The following is a 22760-nucleotide window of genomic DNA, read 5'->3' on the forward strand; positions in this document are numbered from 1 at the left end:
CTGAAGCTTCTATCTCCCAGGCAAAGCAGGAACAACAGCAGAAACAATATCAGAGAGGGGTGTTTAGAGAGTCCTATAGAGCCCAATATTTTAGAAACTGAGGCAAGTTCTAAGCCTCAAAACAAGCCACTACACCATCCAAACATTGACTTATTTCCCACCCCTCCACCGCACACGTCTCCTGTGGGGGGGAAGACTACAACAATTCCACTCTCATTAGTAAAATATCACCACAGACAATTGGGTGTTATCAATTATCTGCAATGGCTATTGCCTAGAATTGATCTCCACCTCTTCAAACATTCCATTACATTACCAAAAATTGGCCCCAGAGCGCAACGTTCTATTACAACAGGAGGTACAATCACTACTGCTAAAACATGCAATAGAATTGGTCCCACATTCTCAACAAGGAACAGGCGTATACTCACTATACTTCCTCATTCCAAAAAGATAGCACTCTAAGGCCTATCCTAGACCTCCGGTCTCTCAATCTATACATCCTGTCAGAACACTTTCACATGATAACTCTGCAGGACGTCATTCCACTATTACAGAAACAAATTACATGACTACTTTAGACCTCAAAGATGCTTATTTCCATATACCCATCCATCCAGCTCACAGAAAATACCTCAGGTTTGTCATAGCAAGAGAACATTATCAGTTCAAAGTTCTGCCATTTGGCATAACAGCTCCAAGAATGTTCACAGAATGTCTAGCCGTAGTAGCAGCCTACTTAAGAAGGCAACGTATTCACGTCTTTCCATATCTAGACGATTGGCTAATAAAATCAAGCAATTTTACACAGTGCCAACAACACACTCAATACGTAATAGAAACCCTACATACACTAGGGTTCACTCTAAATTAACAGAAATCTCACCTTCAACCAGCACAAGTACAACCTTACCTAGGTGCTACTCTAAATACTCAAAAAGCCCTAGCATATCCAAATACACAAAGGATACAGGCTTTCCAAAATCTCATACCACACATACAGCCAAATCATGAAGATTCTAGGAATGATGGCATCTTGCATAGCCATAGTACCACATGCAAGACTCAACATGAGGCCTTTACAACAATGGCTCTCACAACAATGGTCTCAGGCACAAGGTTAATTGCAAAATCTAGTGTTGTTAAACCGCCAAACACACAAGTCCCTTTAATGGTGGAATCTCAGCAGTTTAATGAAGGGGCGATCATTTTTGGACCCTGTGCCTTATACTACAATAACAACAGATGCATCAATGATAGGTTGGGGAGCTCATCTCAACAACCTTGCCATACAAGGGGAATGGGATTCAAAACAGTTAAATTATCACATAAACCATTTAGAATTATTAGCTGTGTTCCTTGCCCTAAAAGCGTTTCAACCACTTCTCAAACACAAGACTGTCTTGATAAAAACAGACAACATGACAACCATGTGTTATCGAAAGAAACAAGGCGGGACACATTCATCTCAACTGTCCCTTCTAGCCCAAACAATATTGAAATGGGCAATCCACAATCACATTCACTTACTAGCAGAATACATTCCAGGAATACACAATCAGCTAGCGGATCTCCTAATCAGAACACACCAACAAATACACGAATGGGAGATTCACTCTCAGGTACTTCAACAGTACTTTCAAAAGTGGGGGAGACCAGAAATGGACCTATTCGCAACAAGCGAAAACAAAATGCCAAAACTTCGGATCCAGACACCCATACCCTCTGTCCAAGGGCAATGCTCTGTGGATCAACTGTTCAGGGATATTTGCTTACGCTTTTCCCCCTCTCCCACTACTTCCATTTCTGGTCAACAAAATGTGTCAAACCTCTCTCACCATGATACTCATAGCCCCCACGTGGGCATGACAACATTGGTACACAACACTCCTAGACCGGTCAGTAGTACCTCTCTGCAAACTTCCCAACAGAACGAATTTGTTAACACAAAACAAAGGACAAATCAGACATCCCAATCTCAGTGCTCTCAACATAGCAATTTGGCTCCTAAAGTCATAGAATTTGGATACTTACAACTTCCATTAGAATGTATGGAAGTTATCAAACAAGCATGCAAACCTACAACTAGGCAATACTATGCTAACAAGTGGAAACGATTTGTTTATTACTGTCAATCTAAAAATATTGACCCACTTACCACAGCAATACAATATATTGTATGCTACCTACTTCCTTTACAAAAGGCAAATTAACGTTCTCATCTATTAAAATTAATCTTACTGCCATATCCGCATACTTGCAAACTATACAGCATACCTCTCTTCAGAGTTCCAGTTATTAAAGCCTTCATGAAAGGACTAAAATGTATTATTTTTTTACCAAGGACACCACCAGTTCCTGCTTGGAATCTAAATATTGTACTCGCACTCGCAAAAGTAATGGGCCCAACTTTTGAACCTATGCATTCGTGTGAGATTCAATTTCTAACTTGGAAAGTTGCTTTCTTAGTAGCAATTACTTCATCAAGAAGAGTTAGTGAAATACAGGCGTTCACTCTTGAGGAACCTTTTTTCTAAGTACACAAGCATAAAGTTGTACTTGGAACTAATCCAATTTTTTTTGCCAAAGGTTGTATCGCCTTTTCACATAAACCAAACTGTTGAATTGCCAGCCTTCTTCACACAGCCTGATTCAACTGCTGAAAGAGCCCTTCACACTCTTGACCTTAAAAGAGCTCTAATGTATTATGTGGATAGATCAAACAAGTTTATAAAAACTAAACAGCTTTTTGTTGCCTTTCAACAACCACATTAAGGTAATCCTATCTCTAAACAAGGATTAGCTAGATGGATTGTTAAATGTATTCAAACATATTACATTAAAGCAAAACGCCAACTTTTGATAACACCTAAAGCTCATTCCACTAGGAAAATAGGTGCTTCCATGGCATTTTTAGGAAACATACCAATGGCAGACATATGCAAAGCTGCTATATGGTCTACACCACATACATTTACAAAGCATTACTATGTGGATGTATTTTCAAAGCAACAGACCAATGTTGGTCAAGCTGTCCTAAAACATTATTTCAAACAACTCCAACTCCTACAGGCTAGCCACCGCTTCTTTTGGGGAGAGCAACTGCTTTTTAGTGTTTGCATAGCATGTGTATCTGCAGCTACACATGCCATTGAACGAAAAATGTCACTTACCCAGTGTACATCTGTTCGTGGCATGCAGATGCTGCAGATTCACATGTGCCCTCCCTCCTTCCCAGACGCCTGTTTTCGTTGCAGTTTCTTATTTGTACATATCACTCCTTGCTCACGGGTATAATAAGATGTATTATACCCGTGAGCAAGGAGCGAAAGCTCCGAAACGCATGGGGTTTTTCGCGGTCATCTACATTTCAATAAAACGCTTTGTTAATTGGAGCCGCGGTATGTGGTCTAAGTCTGCCGATTTATCTCTGAGGTAGGCAACGCTGGTTGTTGATGGATAGGGTTCCGCCACCCTAACTGCGGGCTCGCCGCATGGAAGTGACCAGAATTCGGTGACAAACAGAGATTTATATGTTCGATGGCATGTGTAGCTGCAGATACACATGCTGTGCACATCCCGCCATCTGGTGTTGGGCTCGGAGTGTTACAAGTTGTTTTTCTTCGAAGAAGTCTTTTCGAGTCACGAGATCGAGGGACTCCTCCCATTTCGGCTCCATTGCGCATGGGCGTTGACTCCATCTTAGATTGTTTTTTTTCCGCCATCGGGTTCGGACGTGTTCCTTTTCGCTCCGTGTTTCGGGTCGGAAAGTTAGTTAGAATCTCGGAAAAATCGTCGGTATTGTTTGCGTTCGGTATCGGGTTAGTTACAACAGATCGACACTGACTTTTGAAGAGCTCCGGTGGCCCTTCGGGGTTTTTTCGATCCCCCGTTGGGGCCTGGTCGGCCCGGCCACGTGTCTCTTCAAGGCTGATGGAACGGACCCCATTCCGCTTCTGGCCAAAATGCCATAACAAGTATCCATATGCAGATCAGCATCTGGTCTGTAACTTGTGTTTGTCGCCGGAACACAAGGAAGATACTTGTGAAGCCTGTCGAGCGTTTCGGTCCAGGAAGACACTAAGAGACCGAAGGGCAAGAAGACTGTAAATGGCGTCGGCACCGACTGGACAAGGGCGTTTCGAGGAGGAGGAAGAAACCTTCTCCGTCTAGGAATCTGACTCGGATGAGATCGATCCCGAGGAAATGCCGAAAACCGTGAGTAAGACGTCGAAACATAAAACTCACGAAAAGAGCCCAAAAGCCCAGGGAACGCCACCGCCACCAGGCCATGGCTTAACCCGGAAAATAGGTGACCGAACATCGGCACCGAAAAAGGGCACGCTGGTGTCTAAGTCATCCGACTCCGGTCGAGATACCGCCACACAGCAATCTCGGGCCCGAGATAGCGGCTCCGAGCAAGTTCGACATCGAGACAGCAGCACCGAAATGAGTCGGCACCGAGAAACGACGACGCCGAAAACAAAAAAGGTTTCGTCGGAACCGAAAAAGGTAGCCGAAAAGGTTTCGATGCCGAAACATCCGGCTTCGGAACCGAAATCAAGTTCCTACACAGAGGAACAAGGACTGTCCTCACAAATGAAAATACATAGATTTGGACAGGAATTAGAGGCAATGGAGCCAGACTACACCCAAAGACGGCTCCACATCCAAAAGGATACGGGAAAGATCAGCACTCTCCCTCCTATTAGAATGAAACGCAAACTTGCCTTCCAGGAGAAAGACAAGCAGCCACAGGCAAAGGTGGCTAAACAAGTAACCCGCCACCATCTCCACAACGCTCTCCGCAACCATCACCGGTTGCCACTCCACCTATGATGCAATCACCGACCCACACAGGGATGAGTCAAGATGACCCTGACGCATGAGACCTTTATGATGCACCAGTGTCAGATAATAGTCCTGACTTTTATCCAGCTAGACCGTCGCCACCAGAAGATAGTACAGCCTACGCACAAGTGGTGTCGAGGACAGCAGCATTTCATAATGTCAGCCTACATGCAGAGCCCATTGAAGACGACTTTCTATTTAATACACTGTCGTCCACACACAGCCAGTACCAGAGTCTTCCCATGCTACCCGGGATGCTAAAACACTCCAAACAAGTGTTTGAGGAGCCGGTAAAAGGAAGGGCCATTACTCCAAGAGTGGAGAAAAAATATAAACCGCCACCAACAGACCCCGTGTACATCACACAACAGCTAACACCGGACTCTGTTGTAGGAGGGGCAGCTCGCAAAAGAGCAAACTCACATCCTTCAGGAGATGCACCACCTCCAGATAAGGAAAGTCGCAAATTCGATGCAGCAGGCAAAAGAGTGGCGGCACAGGCAGCAAACCAGTGGCGTATTGCAAATTCACAGGCTTTGTTGGCCAGATACGATAGGGCTCATTGGGACGAAATGCAACATTTTATAGAACATTTGCCCAAGGAGTTCCAGAAAAGAGCACAGCAAGTAGTAGAAGAAGGACAGAGTATCTCCAACAATCAGATACGGTCAGCTATGGATGCTGCAGACACAGCTGCTAGAACTGTCAACACAGCAGTAACAATAAGGAGACATACATGGCTGCGTACATCAGGATTTAAACCAGAAATACAGCAAGCTGTGCTGAATATGCCATTTAACGGACAGCAGTTGTTTGGGCCAGAGGTAGACACTGCTATCGAAAAACTTAAGAAAGACACTGACACGGCCAAAGCCATGGGCGCACTCTACTCCCCGCAGAGCAGAGGCACATTTCAAAAAACACAGTTTCGAGGGGGGTTTCGAGGGCAAAGCACAGAACCCACGACCTCACAAACAAGGCCCACTTATCAAAGCCAATATCTGCGTGGAAGTTTCCGGGGACAATATAGAGGGGGACAGTTCCAAAAAAATAGAGGAAAGTTTTAAAGTCCCAAAACTCCTCAAAATAAACAGTGACTTACAAGTCACGCATCCCCAACACATAACACCTGTGGGGGGGGGAGACTAAGCAATTTTTACAAACATTGGGAGGAAATAACAACAGATACTTGGGTACTAGCAATTATCCAGCATGGTTATTGCATAGAATTTCTCAAATTCCCTCCAAACGTCCCACCGAAAACACACAATATGTCAAAACAACATATAGATCTTCTAAGACTAGAAGTTCAGGCGTTGCTACAAAAAGAGGCAATAGAATTAGTACCAAACCAACAGAAAAGAACAGGGGTTTACTCCCTGTACTTTCTCATACCCAAAAAAGACAAAAGTCTGAGACCTATATTAGATCTCAGAACATTAAATACCTACATCAAATCAGATCACTTTCACATGGTGACATTACAGGACGTAATCCCACTGCTCAAACAACAAGACTACATGACAACACTAGACATAAAGGATGCATATTTCCATATACCGATACATCCTTCACACAGAAAGTACTTAAGGTTTGTATTCCAAGGGGTACACTACCAATTCAAGGTGTTGCCATTCGGAATAACAACTGCGCCAAGAGTTTTTACAAAATGCCTAGCAGTCGTAGCTGCACATATCAGAAGGCAGCAAATACATGTGTTCCCGTACCTAGACGATTGGTTAATCAAAACAAACACGCTAAAACGGTGTTCACAACACACAAAGTATGTCATAGAAACCCTCCACACAAACTAGGTTTCTCAATCAACTACACAAAGTCACACCTTCTGCCGTGTCAAACACAGCAATATTTAGGGGCGACAATCAACACAGCAAAAGGGATTGCCACGCCAAGCCCACAAAGGGTTCAGGCATTTCACCGTTTAATACAGACCATGTATCCAAAACAAAAAATACAAGTCAAGATGGTGATGAAACTCCTAGGCATGATGTCCTCATGCATAGCCATTGTCCCAAACGCAAGGTTGCACATGCGGCCCTTACAGCAGTGCCTAGCATCACAATGGTCACAGGCACAGGGTCAACTTCTAGACCTGGTGTTGGTAGACCGCCAAACATACATCTCGCTTCAATGGTGGAACAGTATAAATTTAAACCAAGGGCGGCCTTTCCAAGACCCAGTGCCACAATATGTAATAACCACAGATGCCTCCATGATAGGGTGGGGAGCACACCTCAATCAACACAGCATCCAAGGACAATGGAACACTCAGCAAAAACAGTTTCACATAAATCACTTAGAACTATTGGCAGTATTTCTAGCGCTAAAAGCTTTTCAACCCATAATAAGCCACAAACACATTCTTGTCAAAACAGACAACATGACAACGATGTATTACCTAAACAAACAGGGAGGGACACACTCAACGCAGTTGTGTATCCTGACACAGAAAATATGGCATTGGGCGATTCACAACCACATTCGCCTAATATCACAATTTATTCCAGGAATTCAGAATCAGTTAGCAGACAATCTCTCTCAGGATTACCAACAGATCCACGAATGGGAGATTCACCCCCAAGTACTGAACAGTTACTTCCAGAGTTGGGGAACACCACAAATAGATCTATTTGCAACAAAGGAAAACGCAAAATGCCAAAACTTCGCATCCAGGTACCCACAAGATCAGTCTCAGGGCAATGCGTTATGGATGAGTTGGTCAGGGATATTTGCTTACGCTTTTCCCCCTCTCCCACTCCTTCCATATCTGGTAAACAAGTTGAGTCAAAACAAACTCAAACTCATACTAATAGCGCCAACATGGGCAAGACAACCCTGGTACACAACACTACTAGACCTCTCAGTAGTGCCTCACGTCAAATTACCAAACAGACCAGATCTGTTAACGCAACACAAACAGCAGATCAGACACCCAAATCCACCATCACTGAATCTAGCAATTTGGCTCCTGAAGTCCTAGAGTTCGGACACTTAGACCTCACACAGGAATGTATGGAGGTCATAAAACAAGCTAGGAAACCTACCACTAGACATTGCTATGCAAATAAGTGGAAAAGATTTGTTTATTACTGCCATAATAATCAAATTCAACCCTTACACGCATCTGCCAAAGACATTGTAAAATACTTACTGCATTTGCAAAAGTCAAAGCTAGCTTTTTCTTCCATTAAAATACATCTTACCGCAATTTCAGCTTACCTGCAAATTACGCACTCAACTTCACTGTTTAGGATACCAGTCATAAAAGCGTTTATGGAGGGCCTAAAGAGAATTATACCACCAAGAACACCACCAGTTCCTTCATGGAACCTCAACATTGTCTTAACACGACTCATGGGTCCACCTTTTGAGCCCATGCACTCTTGTGAACTACAGTACTTAACATGGAAAGTTGCATTTTTAATTGCCATTACATCTCTAAGAAGAGTAAGTGAGATTCAAGCATTTACCATACAGGAACCATTTATTCAAATACACAAGCATAAAGTAGTTCTACGGACAAATCCTAAATTTCTACCAAAAGTCATATCACCGTTCCACTTGAATCAAACAGTAGAATTACCAGTGTTCTTTCCACAGCCAGATTCTGTAGCTGAAATAGCACTACATACATTAGACATCAAAAGAGCGTTAATGTACTACATTGACAGAACAAAACTTATTTGAAAAACAAAACAATTATTTATTGCTTTTCAAAAACCTCATACAGGAAATCCAATTTCTAAACAAGGCATTGCTAGATGGATAGTTAAGTGCATTCAAATCTGTTATCTTAAAGCAAAAAGAGAACTGCCTATTACACCAAAGGCACACTCAACCAGTAAGAAAGGTGCTACCATGGCCTTTCTAGGAAATATTCCAATGACCGAAATATGTAAGGCAGCTACATGGTCTACGCCTCATACATTTACCAAACACTACTGTGTAGACATGTTAACGGCACAACAAGCCACAGTAGGTCAAGCAGTACTACGAACATTGTTTCAAACAACTTCAACTCCTGCAGGCTGAACCACCGCTTTTGGGGAGATAACTGCTACTAGTCTATGCACAGCATGTGTATCTGCAGCTACACATGCCATCGAACGGAAAATGTCACTTACCCAGTGTACATCTGTTCGTGGCATTAGTCGCTGCAGATTCACATGCGCCCACCCGCCTCCCCGGGAGCCTGTAGCCGTTTAGAAGTTGATCTTGAACATTTGTAAATTTGTAAATATATTACTTTAAACTACATTATGTACATACGTATTCACTCCATTGCATGGGCACTATTACTAGTATACACAACTCCTACCTCACCCTCTGTGGGGAAAACAATCTAAGATGGAGTCGACGCCCATGCGCAGTGGAGCCGAAATGGGAGGAGTCCCTCGATCTCGTGACTCGAAAAGACTTCTTCGAAGAAAAACAACTTGTAACACTCCGAGCCCAACACCAGATGGCGGGGTGTGCACAGCATGTGAATCTGCAGCGACTAATGCCACAAACAGATGTACACTGGGTAAGTGACATTTTCCATATATTATATTATTTTATTATTTTTTAAATTAATTTTCAGGACACGGGCCATGCCCCTGTGTCCTGCAATGGCAGCCACAACATATTGCTGATGTTGTTGCCAGACAATGAGGATTAACTAGTCTCCCTTAAATTGGCCTATCGAAGCCTATTTGGATACCAGCAATTCAGATATACCAAACGTTTTATCCCGTTGCCCAGCAGAGTCCATATTTCAGTGCTGATTTCTCAATGATGGCTTAGCAGATTTACACCAGATCACAAAAAGCATGCTTTCTGAGTAAAGTTCAGACTGTTTGCCAAATTTAGTGTAATTCCTATACGACCTTGACACCCACCTTCCTTTTTTTATTTTGTTTTTACCCCTGCTTGATGAAGGAGCGAACATGGATGACATTTTTGTGGGGATAATTTGGTGCCGATTCTTCAAATGGCACTAACGTTACTAGCAAAACTAAAAATATTCTTACTGTGAAAAAATCTGACCTAACTATAACTACATATATACTGCAATAAAGTGGCGACCATCCCTGTGTAATGTGTGCGCTTATGTGTGCCCTTTATTATTATTATTGTTGTTGTTATTTTTTTTTACATTTGTTTCTCATTTTGACTTGGGGTCTTTTGTAAAGGTGTTTTAAGCAAAACCCAAGAACAAAATTTGAAAGAGCAAGTAGAATACAACTTTTTTTTTATTGTTAACTCTCTGTATAGGCTTCCAGGTAGTAGAACACAAAAATCAGCCAAGTCTGCTGTTCAAAGGCGTTTTTGGCTAGCCTTTCATCAGGGAAGATTGAAAGTTTCAAAACGTGTAAAGGAAACATACATTGTTAACTGCATTGAAAATATTAAAAGATATTGAAGGAAACTATATAGGCAAATCATTTCTTTAGAAAGCAAGGTTGTTGACAGATGACTTGTGAAATGCTGCTTAGGTTCCATTTACTGGAGTAGGGATAATATTTTGTCATTGAACTAGTAACTAATTAATGTTTTTGGTTAGGTGGGAACGCAGAGTGGATGATCGTGGCAGAGTTTATTATGTGGACCATAACACCAGGACAACAACTTGGCAACGGCCAACAATGGAGTCAGTCAGAAATTTTGAACAATGGCAGTCTCAACGCAATCAGCTACAAGGTGCTATGCAGCAGTTTAACCAACGATACCTCTATTCGGTAATTCCTACACTGTTTACTTTTTAATACATTAATGGTGTATACTGGTACAGAGACTGATGTTGGACTGAAATAATGACTACTTTAATGTGTTACCTAACGTTTATTGTTGTTAGTTTTACTAAACTTGAAAACTCATTAAATCCTGTAGGAATTAGAATTACTGAAAGTGTAACCCAACTCATAATTTAAGATGATACCATGATGTCCTAAAACATTGATATGGATATGGTAATTAACTCCTATACGCATTGTATTGTGAGTAATATGCTGCCATCAACCAATATTGCACTGTATCCCCTAAGTAATAATAAACTCTAAAGTCTGTAAGGCAGAACTGTACCTTATCCTCATCCTTTTAAACAGGTATTATGCCCCCCATTTTGTGAAGTTGTCAGCACATCATGTAATGGCATTCAAAAGCAATTTCTTAGTTGCTCCCTCCGATTACCTAGTACCATAGTTAGTTACCCCATTGTTCATTAATATGCCACAGAAGCTGTGGGCTACTAGTTAGTAGCTACCTAATTAGCCTGCCCTCTGCAGTAGTCTCCGCCATCAACCAGTACTGTTACAGTAATCCTTCTCCCAATAAGCAGTGCACAGTACTGCCAAACATCATTATTGCTGTCTTTTGTTTACCCCTCAGTCTACATTGCATAATCGTTTGGACTATTAATCGGTATTGTGCAGCCATTAGCCTCTAGAATGTAGTAATTGGTCAGTTAGTTGCTTTCAGCCACATATGTGCAAGATTTGCCTATTATTCAGTTGTGGCTTTGTCGGCTACTTATCTGCAATGCTGCTCAATACTGTTCCAATTAACCAGTGCCAATGCAGGATGTGAGTCAGCCTTTACTGTGCATCATCCATGCAATTACCTAGTGCTGTGCATCTGCAGAGGTCCCTTCTTTACTGGTAGAAATTACAAATGGGGTGGAAAATGGGGTTTCTCTTCAACAGAGGTAGAGGTGGAATCTGCGTATGTAGGATTACACTTGGTGTGGATTGATGGGAGAAGAAATCTGTCTTTGTAGGCAGTGGAGAGCAAATAGATTGGTAGATTTAGGAAATGAATCCGTATGGTTTTATTTTAGTTTAAATAGGGAGGGAAGCAAAGACTGAGCTGTAAGACCTCTGTGCAGAACAAGTATTTATTGTTGGAGTTGTTTGTGAATCGATACACAGTCTGCGATGCTCTTGCATTTCGGCAAAGAAAGGCAGAACATGTTGACACATGAAGGGTCTCGTCAGTGAGTAACAATTGGCTTCTTGCCGTTTTGCCCTTCAGCTCGTTCTCCAGTGTAGTAGTGTGAGCAGGCTTCTCTTTGCCACATGAAACCCCTTAGTGACAAGGAAACAAGTTAACAACCAGGAAAATAGATCATTATGTTCCATTTGGATTTATGGGTATTTCCTCGCTTATGATTGTACCGCAGAACCACGTATAAGTCCAAATAATGATGTTTAAGGGGAACAATGAGGATAGTATCAGTGTTTAGAAGCCATGCCACTTGGGATCATTGGAAACTATGTGGCAAAAACATAACAAATCTATGTGGTTCGGAGCACCTCCTTGTTTGACTCTTTGAAACACCAGGTCATTCCCGATGAGTAAATCCCAGAAGAATATTGTGCAAGAGGAAAAGTCATTGGCACTGAGCAATTGGGCATGTACTGCTAGCCAGACTCCTGGGTGGCTATGCTTCTGCGGCGCTCCTAGTTGCTATCTACTTAAGAGGCGATTCTGCCACCTGCAAGACTGATGTTGCAACTCCTAGAGCAGAGTAGAAACAATGGGGTAAACAGAAGAAACACCTGAATATTGTTTGGGTCTGGTTGAAAATACGCCTATAAAGTCCCAAATCAAAGATAGTCATTTTTTAATATCACAAGACGTTGAAGATGGTGGTCTCAGGCTCTGCTGCTACATGCCCAGCCTGTCTGTTCCTTTGGGCAGATGAGCTGCAAAAATGTGTCTTGAGAGGTCAGACCATAGCCAAACTACCGCTGTGCCTGCAAAAAAGGAGAAGCAGGGTCAGGAAGGTGTGTACAGTGGAGGTGTCTGAATATGCTTGAGTATCAATCACTTGTTCTGGGAGTGCAGTGGACCCTAGAGAGTGACCAGCTGTGTAAAGTTGTGTAATAGAGGTCCAGTCACGCAGCAGCTGATTTGGTGATCCTACAGCACCAGCTGCTGCAGGGTAACCAGCAGATAATGGCTTGCTGTAAAAGGGGGGTTTCACCTTTACGTTGTACGCTTACATTCCTACAGGAGGTGCTCAGATATTTTTGTCCTGGGTTTCCTGAGCTCATTGTGGTTCAGAGTTCTTCTAACACTTGTAAGGAAAGTTTAGTAACTATTTTTTTAAGTTCTATGAAAGTTTAGGATGCAGATAAGCAAGAAACGGGAAGCTAAGCCTTTAGAGTGTGATAGAGGGCCTCCTGGGGCTGGTGTGTATTTATTACAATGAAGCAAACGGTAACCAACATAAAGGTGTTAAAAGGAGCATAGTGCATTTAAATAAAGGGGGCATAACATGCATAAATAAAAGATGGCAGTGGCTAGAGAGAACAAACCTACTCTCAAGAAATGGTTGAAAGTAAATTATGGCTGATATGACTCGCCTCTCTGCAACGTTTGACATGGTCTCCCACCCCATCCTCATTCAACACCAACACAACATTGGAATCCAAGGATACACACTTCAGTGGATCTGCTCCTTTCTGACTGAAGGACCTAGTAAGACAGCCTGGCAGTGTGCACCTTTGATTCCAGCAACCTCATCTGCGGAGTTCTGCTAGGATTGCCCTACTCTCTTTATCCCATACGTGACACTCTAGCCATCATCATCCGCCCTCGTAACATCAACTTCCTCTTCTACTCTGAGAACACACACCTCTTTCTCTCCCTCTAGGACAAGACACTTGTTACCCACATCACGTTCACTGCCTGCATGACTGAAATTGCCCACTGGATGAAGACCAGATGTCTGAAGCTGAACATTGACAAGACCAAAACTGTGGTCTTCGGGAAGACCATGTGACTACACCTGGTGACTAACAGAGCTAGGACTGACATGCACCCCCACCAAGAACCTCAGGATTGTCATCGACAGCAAACTTGATTTGACCACCCAAGTCAGTTTCATACTCTAAAGGTGCAGAGGAAGACTTTCAGATGGCTCCCAATCAGTACTGCAAAACAGTCACAAAAGCCCTCATCACAAACAAGGTGGACTGTGGGAACGCTATTAATGATAATCTCATCAGAACCCTGCAGACCATTCAAATCTCTACAGCCAGATTCACACTCCTCCTCCCACAATGGACTCAAATCACATCGCACCTAAAGGAGCACCACTGGCTCCCCATACACAAACGAGCACCACTGAAACTCCTTACCTATACTTTGAAGGTACTACATATCACTGACCCATCATACCTTAATAGTTGCATCTGCTTTCACAAACATTACAGACATCTTCGCTTGTCTGGACTCTTGAGCACACACACATCCCGGAAAACCAGATCCAGTGGTCAAGCCTTCTGCTACCTCAATCCTAGAGTGCGAAATGACCTGTTGCTATGCAAAAGAGCAGCCTCCTCGCTTCTTAAATTCTGCAAAAGTTGAAGACCTGGCTTTTCAAGTTGGGTGATAGTGCTCTCTACAAATCTGCATACAGCAACATAATTGAGTGGATTCTGGAGGTTACAGTTTGGTGCCTAATGGTCATGAAGAATCTGATTTGATGAACGGTTCTGATTTACAGGACAAGACGATCACATGGAAGGGGAAAGGGATTGGATGAGGCACTTGGTGAGACATCTGTAAGAAAGGGTATTTAGCTTGGGCTTACTTTTTAAAAGAAGAGTTAATGCAACAGTTGGCAATATTGTTGGCCTGTACGTTCAAACTTTTATTTCTTTTCTGCTTCCCATCTGACTTTCCTTTAAATAGAGTTTAATGTGTGTAGAAAGCTGGCTATCTATGTAGTGTACCAATGTAGGGGTACCCTGTGCAGATAATTCAGGTGACCCTTACTGGTAGTTTGAGGCTTTAATTACTATCCCTAAATGCGCTCTATAGTGGTAGTGTGGGCTAGCAGTTTATGCTTACGAGAGGGTAGTGTTAAGCATTTGTTGAACACACACCATCAATAAATGGGACACACTCAAGAAAGAACTAGAGACCATTGTAGAAAAATAACACTTATTTTAATATATATTTTTTAACACCAAGATCTTCAATCTTGAGTAAGTACTTTTTGAGTTAGTGATTTTAGAAGCAATTGAAAATGTACTGCATATGTAGAGTAATGTGGTAATGTAATCCTATGGAGAAAATCCATACACTGCATACGGTCACTTGTCAACGACTTGCAGGACTGTCTTTCTGGACCTAAGGTAACTAGGGATCAAGGTCCAAGGAAGCACCAGTAGGTCACCTTGGTCGATTCTGGGGCGTACAGATGCTGAGGTGCATTTCGGCATTGGGTGCCAAAATCAAGATGGCGAATCCTTCTTTTGTGGGTCACATCAGTCGGCTCACCTTACGGGTGTGACTGGCCTGGCAGTGCACCACACCTCCTTGCTTATCTAATTTCCCACTTGTCCTGGTTCCAATTGGGCATCAGGGCAGGGAGTGGCATCTTCCACGTCTGACCCTGGGTCACATATCAAAGTCGGCATGATCTTTAAAGTTCCTGGCTTTGATATGATGAGTTACTAGCCTTCCTTCTGGAGGAAGCGATAACACATCCTGGCAGAGCAGCCATTGTTCCTGACCTCCTGAGAGCGTGGGCTATCACCTGCAGGGCATCAGAAATGGGTCTGTGGTGGCAGGCTGGATGAGGCCAGTGAGCCAGCACACTAGAGAACTGGTAAGGTTTCATGGGGCACCTGTGAGATGCCCTCTGGTTGCATGTCATAGTAAATCTACTTCTGGCATCATTGCAGATTTATTAAGACAAGACTTTTGAGAACAAACACCATAGGTTTCAGGACGCCATTCTGTAGCTGTTTAACTCATTTTGACCAGTGCCAATTTACATAACTTAGGATGGTTTCCCTGCTCAGTTGTAATATCTAGCAATGGTACTGAGCATTACAAGGGTAGATCTCCTCATGCAGATGTGTGGTACAGTGAACCCTGCCTTTGGGCTCCAAGCCCTGCTGTAGTGGTGACTTACATATGCAGTGTCTTTGATATGGCACACAGGAGTGTGCCATGTCCTGTTTTCAGACATGGTTTATACCAGGTCACATTGCCTGTAATGGCAGTCTGTGTGTGTGTGTCCCTTAGGGTGGCATAAGATATGCTGCAGTCCATAGGTATCCTCTTTAGCACCCATGCCCTGGGTACCAGGATTACCTTCTACCAGGGACTTACAGGGGTATTCTAGTCCCTGCCTGTTGGGTTACAATTAGACAGTACCTTGTTTTACGGAAGGGCACTGCACTGGTCTGTTTCGCATGCCTCAGTGCACTGTCGGAATAAAACACCAGCATCTAGTAGTTCTGAAGGGTGGCAAAAAGTGGGGAGACAACTGCAACAAACTTCCAGGTTCCTACAATGTGGCAAAAGTAAATAAGGAGCCAATAAACGCTTCATTGATGTGGACTGGTGCCCCCAATTATGTGCCTGCCCCACCTAAATTTAGGTTTATTTGTTGTACTTTATTCTGGCTTTGAGTATTAAGTGTTGCAAAGTGAGTTATTTAGGGTACATTACAGATTGTGCATGTTGAGTGTGTAGCGTTTTTAGACCTATTTTCCAATAAAAAATGTATGGTTTCCATCTGCTACAAAGTGGTACAATGATCCGTAATGTCTGGAGAAGGCAATAACTTAACAAAACAGTGTCTGCAAGTGAGTTAAATCTAATGTATGACTGCATCACTGATTACATGGATTATGATTTCATTTTGAATGTCCTTAGTTTCAGTAACAATGCCGCTAGAGGCAATAATTTTTCATTAATGGCAGTCAATCAATAATTATTTACCAAATGTAAAGGCTCACAACTCTCTTGTCGATTTATAATATTAAGTGTTACATTCTTATTAAATTACATTGGTGATGACTATTAACAAATGTTTTGCATTTCTTTTCTACAACAGGCTTCAATGTTATCAGCCGAAAATGATCCTCTTGGACCTTTACCGCCAGGCTGGGGTTTGTAAATTGCCCATTTGTGTTTGAATATGTAATAAGTACAATGTTGCATGTCCCAGTGTACTAGTAGTCAAATAATTATTTTCTCATGAAATGACGGAAGAAGCAAAATTCCGTTCCTCTTAGACAATTCCCTTTATTTTCTCTTTTGCGTCTGCTTTTTTTTGGGGGGGGGGGGGGAGGGGGGCGGGGTGTATCTTGCAGATACCTGGCACTAAGTCATTGTTACCTAGGTAGTGATAATGCTCTCTAGATTTTCTAGAGAAACAGAAACAAGTGTCTGTGTTCTGGACATCCTGGCACGTAGTCAATGTGCCTGCCCGAAACAGAAACACAGTTGTACTGTAACCATTCCACAACCCACTGAATCTTATTTGAGCAAGTTGTGTTTCAGTTAACGATCAGTCCCATGAGCCATTACAGGTGTAATAAATAGAAGCCTCAATTGTTCGTTCTCTGAATTCTAGAACACAGTGGACGGGGGCTACATTTTTAAAGTTTAATTTAAATCAACAATACCAGTTTAGTGCACGATAGGAATCGGTAACCACAAATGGTACAACTAAAATGGTAGCAGTAGTGGTCTCCAAAAGTGTAAATGGGAGGAAGCACTTCAGCTTGAATGCTGGTATAAACTGCAATCATGCCCTCATTCTGCTCCTAAGTGCTAATCCAGTTCTAGCGCATCACCTGTTTAAACAATATAGTTTTATTTTCACTGAAATATCAGTCTCCTTTGTTTTTTTCACAGTGCCAACTGTACTGATAAGCCAGCAAGCAAATGCTAAGTGCTACCCATCCTGGTTGCCTTCAACTGTGACCAAAGATATATTTATGTGTGGCCTGTCCCAGTGTCGCCTGGTGTGAAGATTCCTCTCTCCAACCCCTCAATTTCGAGCTTAGCTATTATAACCCAGTATAAAGTGGCATTATGCTTTTTCATTTATTGCCATTCTTTGAGATTGTGCTTTTTTGAACAAAGATAATAACAGAGTTATCAACCTTCTAGAAATTGTTCAGAAATCATTAGCAGTATAAGACAGAACAGTCCGCACTTAGATTAAATACTGTGAATATATCCAAACAGGTTTGACTATCACGTTGCAGACCATAATATAAACTAAATGAGCATCCTATTAACCCCCTAACTGCTTGACCTTTCCCCCCTTGTGACGAGTCCTTTTTTGGCTAGTTGGGATAGTTTGAGTTTCTATAACGTTTTGTTATATAAGGTATCCTCTGCAAATGTGCATCCTATTTTTCCAACATCCCGGGGAATCTAAAGGAATCCAAAGTGTGTGGATTCCCCTGGAGGGGCCTGAGAAAATAGCCAAAATATAGTTAAACTTTGAGTTCTTTGCGAAAAATGGAAAAAAGGTACTTGGGTAAAAATGTTTTACTATACTGAAAATGGCATCAACGAACGGTTTTCTGTGCTGAAGTTACTATCTTTCCAGCTTTCAGGAGCATGCAGAACTGAATAAAAACGTTTTTTTTTTTTTTTTAACCACAATTTTAGCATTTCTTAAAGAGGTAGGCCATTTTCCTGTTTTTGGTTCTTCAGCCTACTTCCAGTTTGTGGTGGAAACCATTGTGAAACCTGTGGGTGATCAAGGAAAGTTATGAGGTCACATGTGTAGATCCCTTAAACTATTGCAATAGATATTGAGAATGAGGAGGGAAAAAAATCTAATTTGTGACAACATTTTTATCTGTTGCTTTTTGACATATTTTCTAATTTACAAAAGCAATATACCATTACATCCACTTGAATAGTCTGGTTGCGGGGATATAAAGGGTTTGCAGGTTCTCCAAGAACCTGAGGCACCCAGAGCCAGCAACTGAACTGCCCTTGGAATGGTTTTTCATTGTGAACTGACTATAGATGAGTTTGCAGAGTAAAAATAGGTATCAAGGAAACCTATGTATTTCTGAAATGGGCACAAGATATGGAGTTTAAGATCATTAGTTATTTGTACATGTCTGAATTTTTGGGTACTCGTGCAAGCATGTGTTCCAGAGGGAGTTTTTCAAAATGCCTTCTTTCTTAAATCCTGGCATACATTTGGAAGGCACAAGTGTAGAGAAATCCAATTGGTAATATCAAAACATCTACTATTTTGTGTTTCCAAATCTCTTATGATACAAATGTTACCTCCCTTGTGTGGGTAAATTTAGTGCCCGCTAGAAAAAAACAGGCAAAAATAGAACATGGACACATTACATTTTTCAACTGAAAAATGACCCATTTCTGTCCTGTGTCTGTAGCTATGGATTTAGGGCCCTAGCTCAGCCGGCATCTAAGGAAACTTAGCAAACCTGTACATTTTATAAAACTAGACACCTAGAGGAATCTAGGGTGGGGTGACTTGGGTGGCTCACACCAGATTGTTTTACCCCAAATCCCTTATAAACTTTAGACTTTGACTAAAACACATTTTCCATACATTTATATGATGGAAAGTTCTGGAATCTGTGGGGATAAAGTGCTTTCCACTTAGTGTTCTCCAAAGTCTTCTGATACCAATACTTGTTGTGGGCCTTATGTATGCCTAGTGCCCACGACAGGAGATGGCCCAAACTGCAACATAGACACGTCACATTTTTACACTGAAAACGCACCCTTTTTTTTGCAGCTGTCTTGGTTGCAGGTGAAGATGGAATCCCCTGGTTGTCCAGTTTTCCAAAATGTCTGTGCTTCGTAGGTTTGCTTGAGTGACATTACAGCACGATCCCAAGTACAGCAGCTACCCCATTGCTCATCTCCCAATGTAGCCTTCTAGGGTCTTTTGTGTTAAGGTGTCCTGGCCCACCCACACAAATGATGTACCGTTCTTATCGGGAGATGTTTGGGAACATAGGGTGGTAGGAAATTTGTAGCTCTCAACAGATTCTAGAACTTTCTGTCACAGGAATGTGAGGAAAATGTGTGTTTCTTACCAATCTTTTTTTGCCAGGGCTTCTGAGTAAAATTACTTACTGAAAGCCATGCAAGTCACGCACCTCTGAACTCCTTTGGTTGTCTAGTTTTGAAGAATGTGAGGGCTTGTTAGGTTTCCCTGTGCGCTGGCTGTTAGAGCCTAAACTTCACAGCTCTCCACATTGCAAAAATAAGGGTGCGTTTTCAGTGCAAAAATGTGATGTGTCTGTTATGTTTTGGGCCCTTTCCTGTTCTGGACACTAAGCATACCCTCACAAGTGAGGTAGCATTTTTATTGGGACACTTGGGTGAATGCTAGGTCGCAGGCAATTTGTGGCTCCATGCAGGTTCCAGAACTTTGTCACAGACTCCCTGGACTTCTCTGGTTGCGTAGTTGTCTGTAATGTGCGATTTGTTAGATTTCCCTGGGTGGCGGCACAGACAAGTCCCAAAATCCAGTGCTAACTATCGATATAAATCCGGAATTAATTGTCTAAAGTTAATCCCCCAGAAATTCTCACTTCATAGAACAAATTCTTATCACAGTATCTGTATATTTAAACCAAGACTACTGAAGGTGAGCCATAATATCATTTCAAGGCACCAACCGTTTAATGGTCCATTCATGTACCACACACAAGATTTTAATACTGTCAGCCACTGCCCAAATCCATTAGATCCATGCACTCTATTAACATACGTCTGACGTTCAAGGGCCCATCACATTCATATGCCACTGGACAGAATCCTCATTCAAAACAACCTCTCAACCAGTCATCAGCCAACTTGCTTATATACACACAAGAAACTAACCTCTATAAACACATATATCCTAACTTGTTGACGGTTCGTCCCTCTACAACCTTCACAAATGAATAAAAAGTTTGACCGCGTTTTTATTATATGCCAAATATCCACTTTTGTCGACATTCTGAGCATTACCAAAAATGTGCCTAGTGAACCTTTACTAACAGCTCTGCCACGTGAGGCTTAGGAAGATGTCTTTTGTACACCTTTAGTGCACTCACTGTGCTAAATCCAACTCCCTCCAGTTTGTGGATGCAAATTGGGGGTGTCTGAGACTTCCAGGTAAAGCCAACAGCCCTCAAAATGAGCCTATCTACCTTTGAAACTAAGGCAAACATGTTGGGAAAGGCTGCCTAAGTTCCCTGAAGAGGATGTCTTGAACTATGAATAATGTTAGGTTTGTTTGCATGTGTGGCTGTAGATTCAGATGCTGTGCATACTTCCACCATCTAGTGTTTTGCTAGGATGTGTACAACTTGTTTTTCTTTGAAGTAAGTCATTTTGAGTCACTGGACCTAATGACTCCACCTATTAGTGGTATTGTGCATAGGCATCGGCTCCATTGATGGGAAATTGTTTTCATGTGGGGAAAAAATGATCTAACACTAGATTGCGGAAGTATGCACAGCATGTGAATCTGCAGCACTCCCTGCTACGAACAGATGCTTACATGGTGTATCTAACACTTTGATGGCATGTGCGGTTGTAGATACACATGCTCTGCATATTTATGCCATGTAGTGTTGGGTCCGGAACGTTGAAATTTGTTTTTCTTCGAAAAGTCTTTAGAGTCACAAGGTATAGTAACTCCTCCTTTTGGTGATAATGCGCATGGGCAACAACTCAATTGTTAGATTTTCTTCTTCTGCCGTCGGGTCTGGTCTTGTTTTCACTGAACTCTGGTTCAAGGCCGTCTTTTGGACTCTTCCGTTCCGTATACACCTACCATACTGTAAATGTTGGTGTTGTCTTTTTTGGACGTGTAAATTCTATCCTTTGTGTTTCCAGACAAGAAGAAACTACCCGTCTGATCAGCATGTCCTGACAGATGTCCTTTGGGTTGCATCCTCAGGGCTGCCATTTTCTCAGCTCCACCTCATATAGAATGAACTTCTAATTGTTTCTGCCCCAAGTGCCACACAAAGTTCCCGAGGACTGACCAGCACCAGGTATGCAACCTCTGTTTGTCCCCAGACCATAGAGATGTGGACTGCAGTGCTTGTAAATCTTTTAGATCAAAAAACTTTGAGGGATCGAAGGGCCCATAGTCTTGAAATGCAGTAATGAGATCGAGCAGACCCCAGAGATCTTTGGACACGATGTTGAGTGTGAGCCAGAGCGTGAGCTGCAAGAGTCCTTAGCAGCCGAGGAAGAGGTCTTTTTGGGCGACGATTCTGAGTCAGACGTGGACCCAGTTCTTGAAATGCAAGACCTTTGTCCAGCTCAACACAAACATGAGTACTGGCTCCCTGTTCAACCTAAAGGGACACCCATGGTCACCGATGCAAAGACTACTGAGCCACCACCGCCGTCGAGCCATGGCCGGCACTGAAAGACCTATTTGGAATTCCTGCTCAGCTCCAAAAAGTAAGCCTAAGCAAAACATCTCAGTGCCGAGCTGAACACCTCCAGCTTTGGCACTGAAAGCTTCAGCATTGCACTCGTCACCGCCCACCCTGGCGCCTGAAAGACTGCTACCTGCCTCGGCACCAACAGTTTCAGGATTGAAACAAAAAAGTGCTTCAGCACCAAAAAATTTAAAGTGGTCGCGCCTTCTGAGCCAAGTTCTTCTATAGAGCCTATCCTCCACAAAATGAAGGACAACTGGATACTAAGCTGATGCAGCTACATTTCCAACCACAGACTGGACGTGTTCTAGTTAAATCTGTCTTTTTGACACCATCCAAGAGACAGCTTACCTTTCAAGACGCTATCGACATTCCTACACCTCCTGCTAAACATATAGGTAGTCTGGTGCAATGCCTCTTCCTTTGACTTATTTTCCACCACCACCCCCACATTCTTCATCACCATCTCCTTCTCGAAATGACCCCTTCAACATTACACCTCAGGGTTCCCCATACTGTTTTCTTGATAAGGGAGCAGGGAATTACGTGACTTTCCCACCAGACACAGACCCTTGGTCAGAATATGATGTGGACCCTTACATAGACGTCTATCTGGTCAGACATTCTCTGCACAGGAACACATTGGGAGTGTGGCACATGTGGCTACATATCAGGTGCCCCTAGACAAAGAAGAGG

The 22760-nt window shown here is 42.5% G+C and overlaps 1 protein-coding gene across 1 annotated transcript in view; it reads left to right on the forward strand.

Annotated features, from left to right (window-relative positions):
* Window positions 1-22760, forward strand: part of WWP1 (WW domain containing E3 ubiquitin protein ligase 1) — a 711039-nt gene that overhangs the window by 221365 nt on the left and 466914 nt on the right. Inside the window, exons 10-11 of the mRNA XM_069220436.1 lie at window positions 10418-10592; window positions 16715-16769. Of these exons, the coding sequence (XP_069076537.1) occupies window positions 10418-10592; window positions 16715-16769 (230 nt within the window). The remainder of the gene's footprint in view (window positions 1-10417; window positions 10593-16714; window positions 16770-22760) is intronic.

The sequence above is a fragment of the Pleurodeles waltl genome, chromosome 2_2 (assembly GCF_031143425.1).
Source record: "Pleurodeles waltl isolate 20211129_DDA chromosome 2_2, aPleWal1.hap1.20221129, whole genome shotgun sequence".
Classification (NCBI taxonomy): Eukaryota; Metazoa; Chordata; class Amphibia; order Caudata; family Salamandridae; genus Pleurodeles; species Pleurodeles waltl.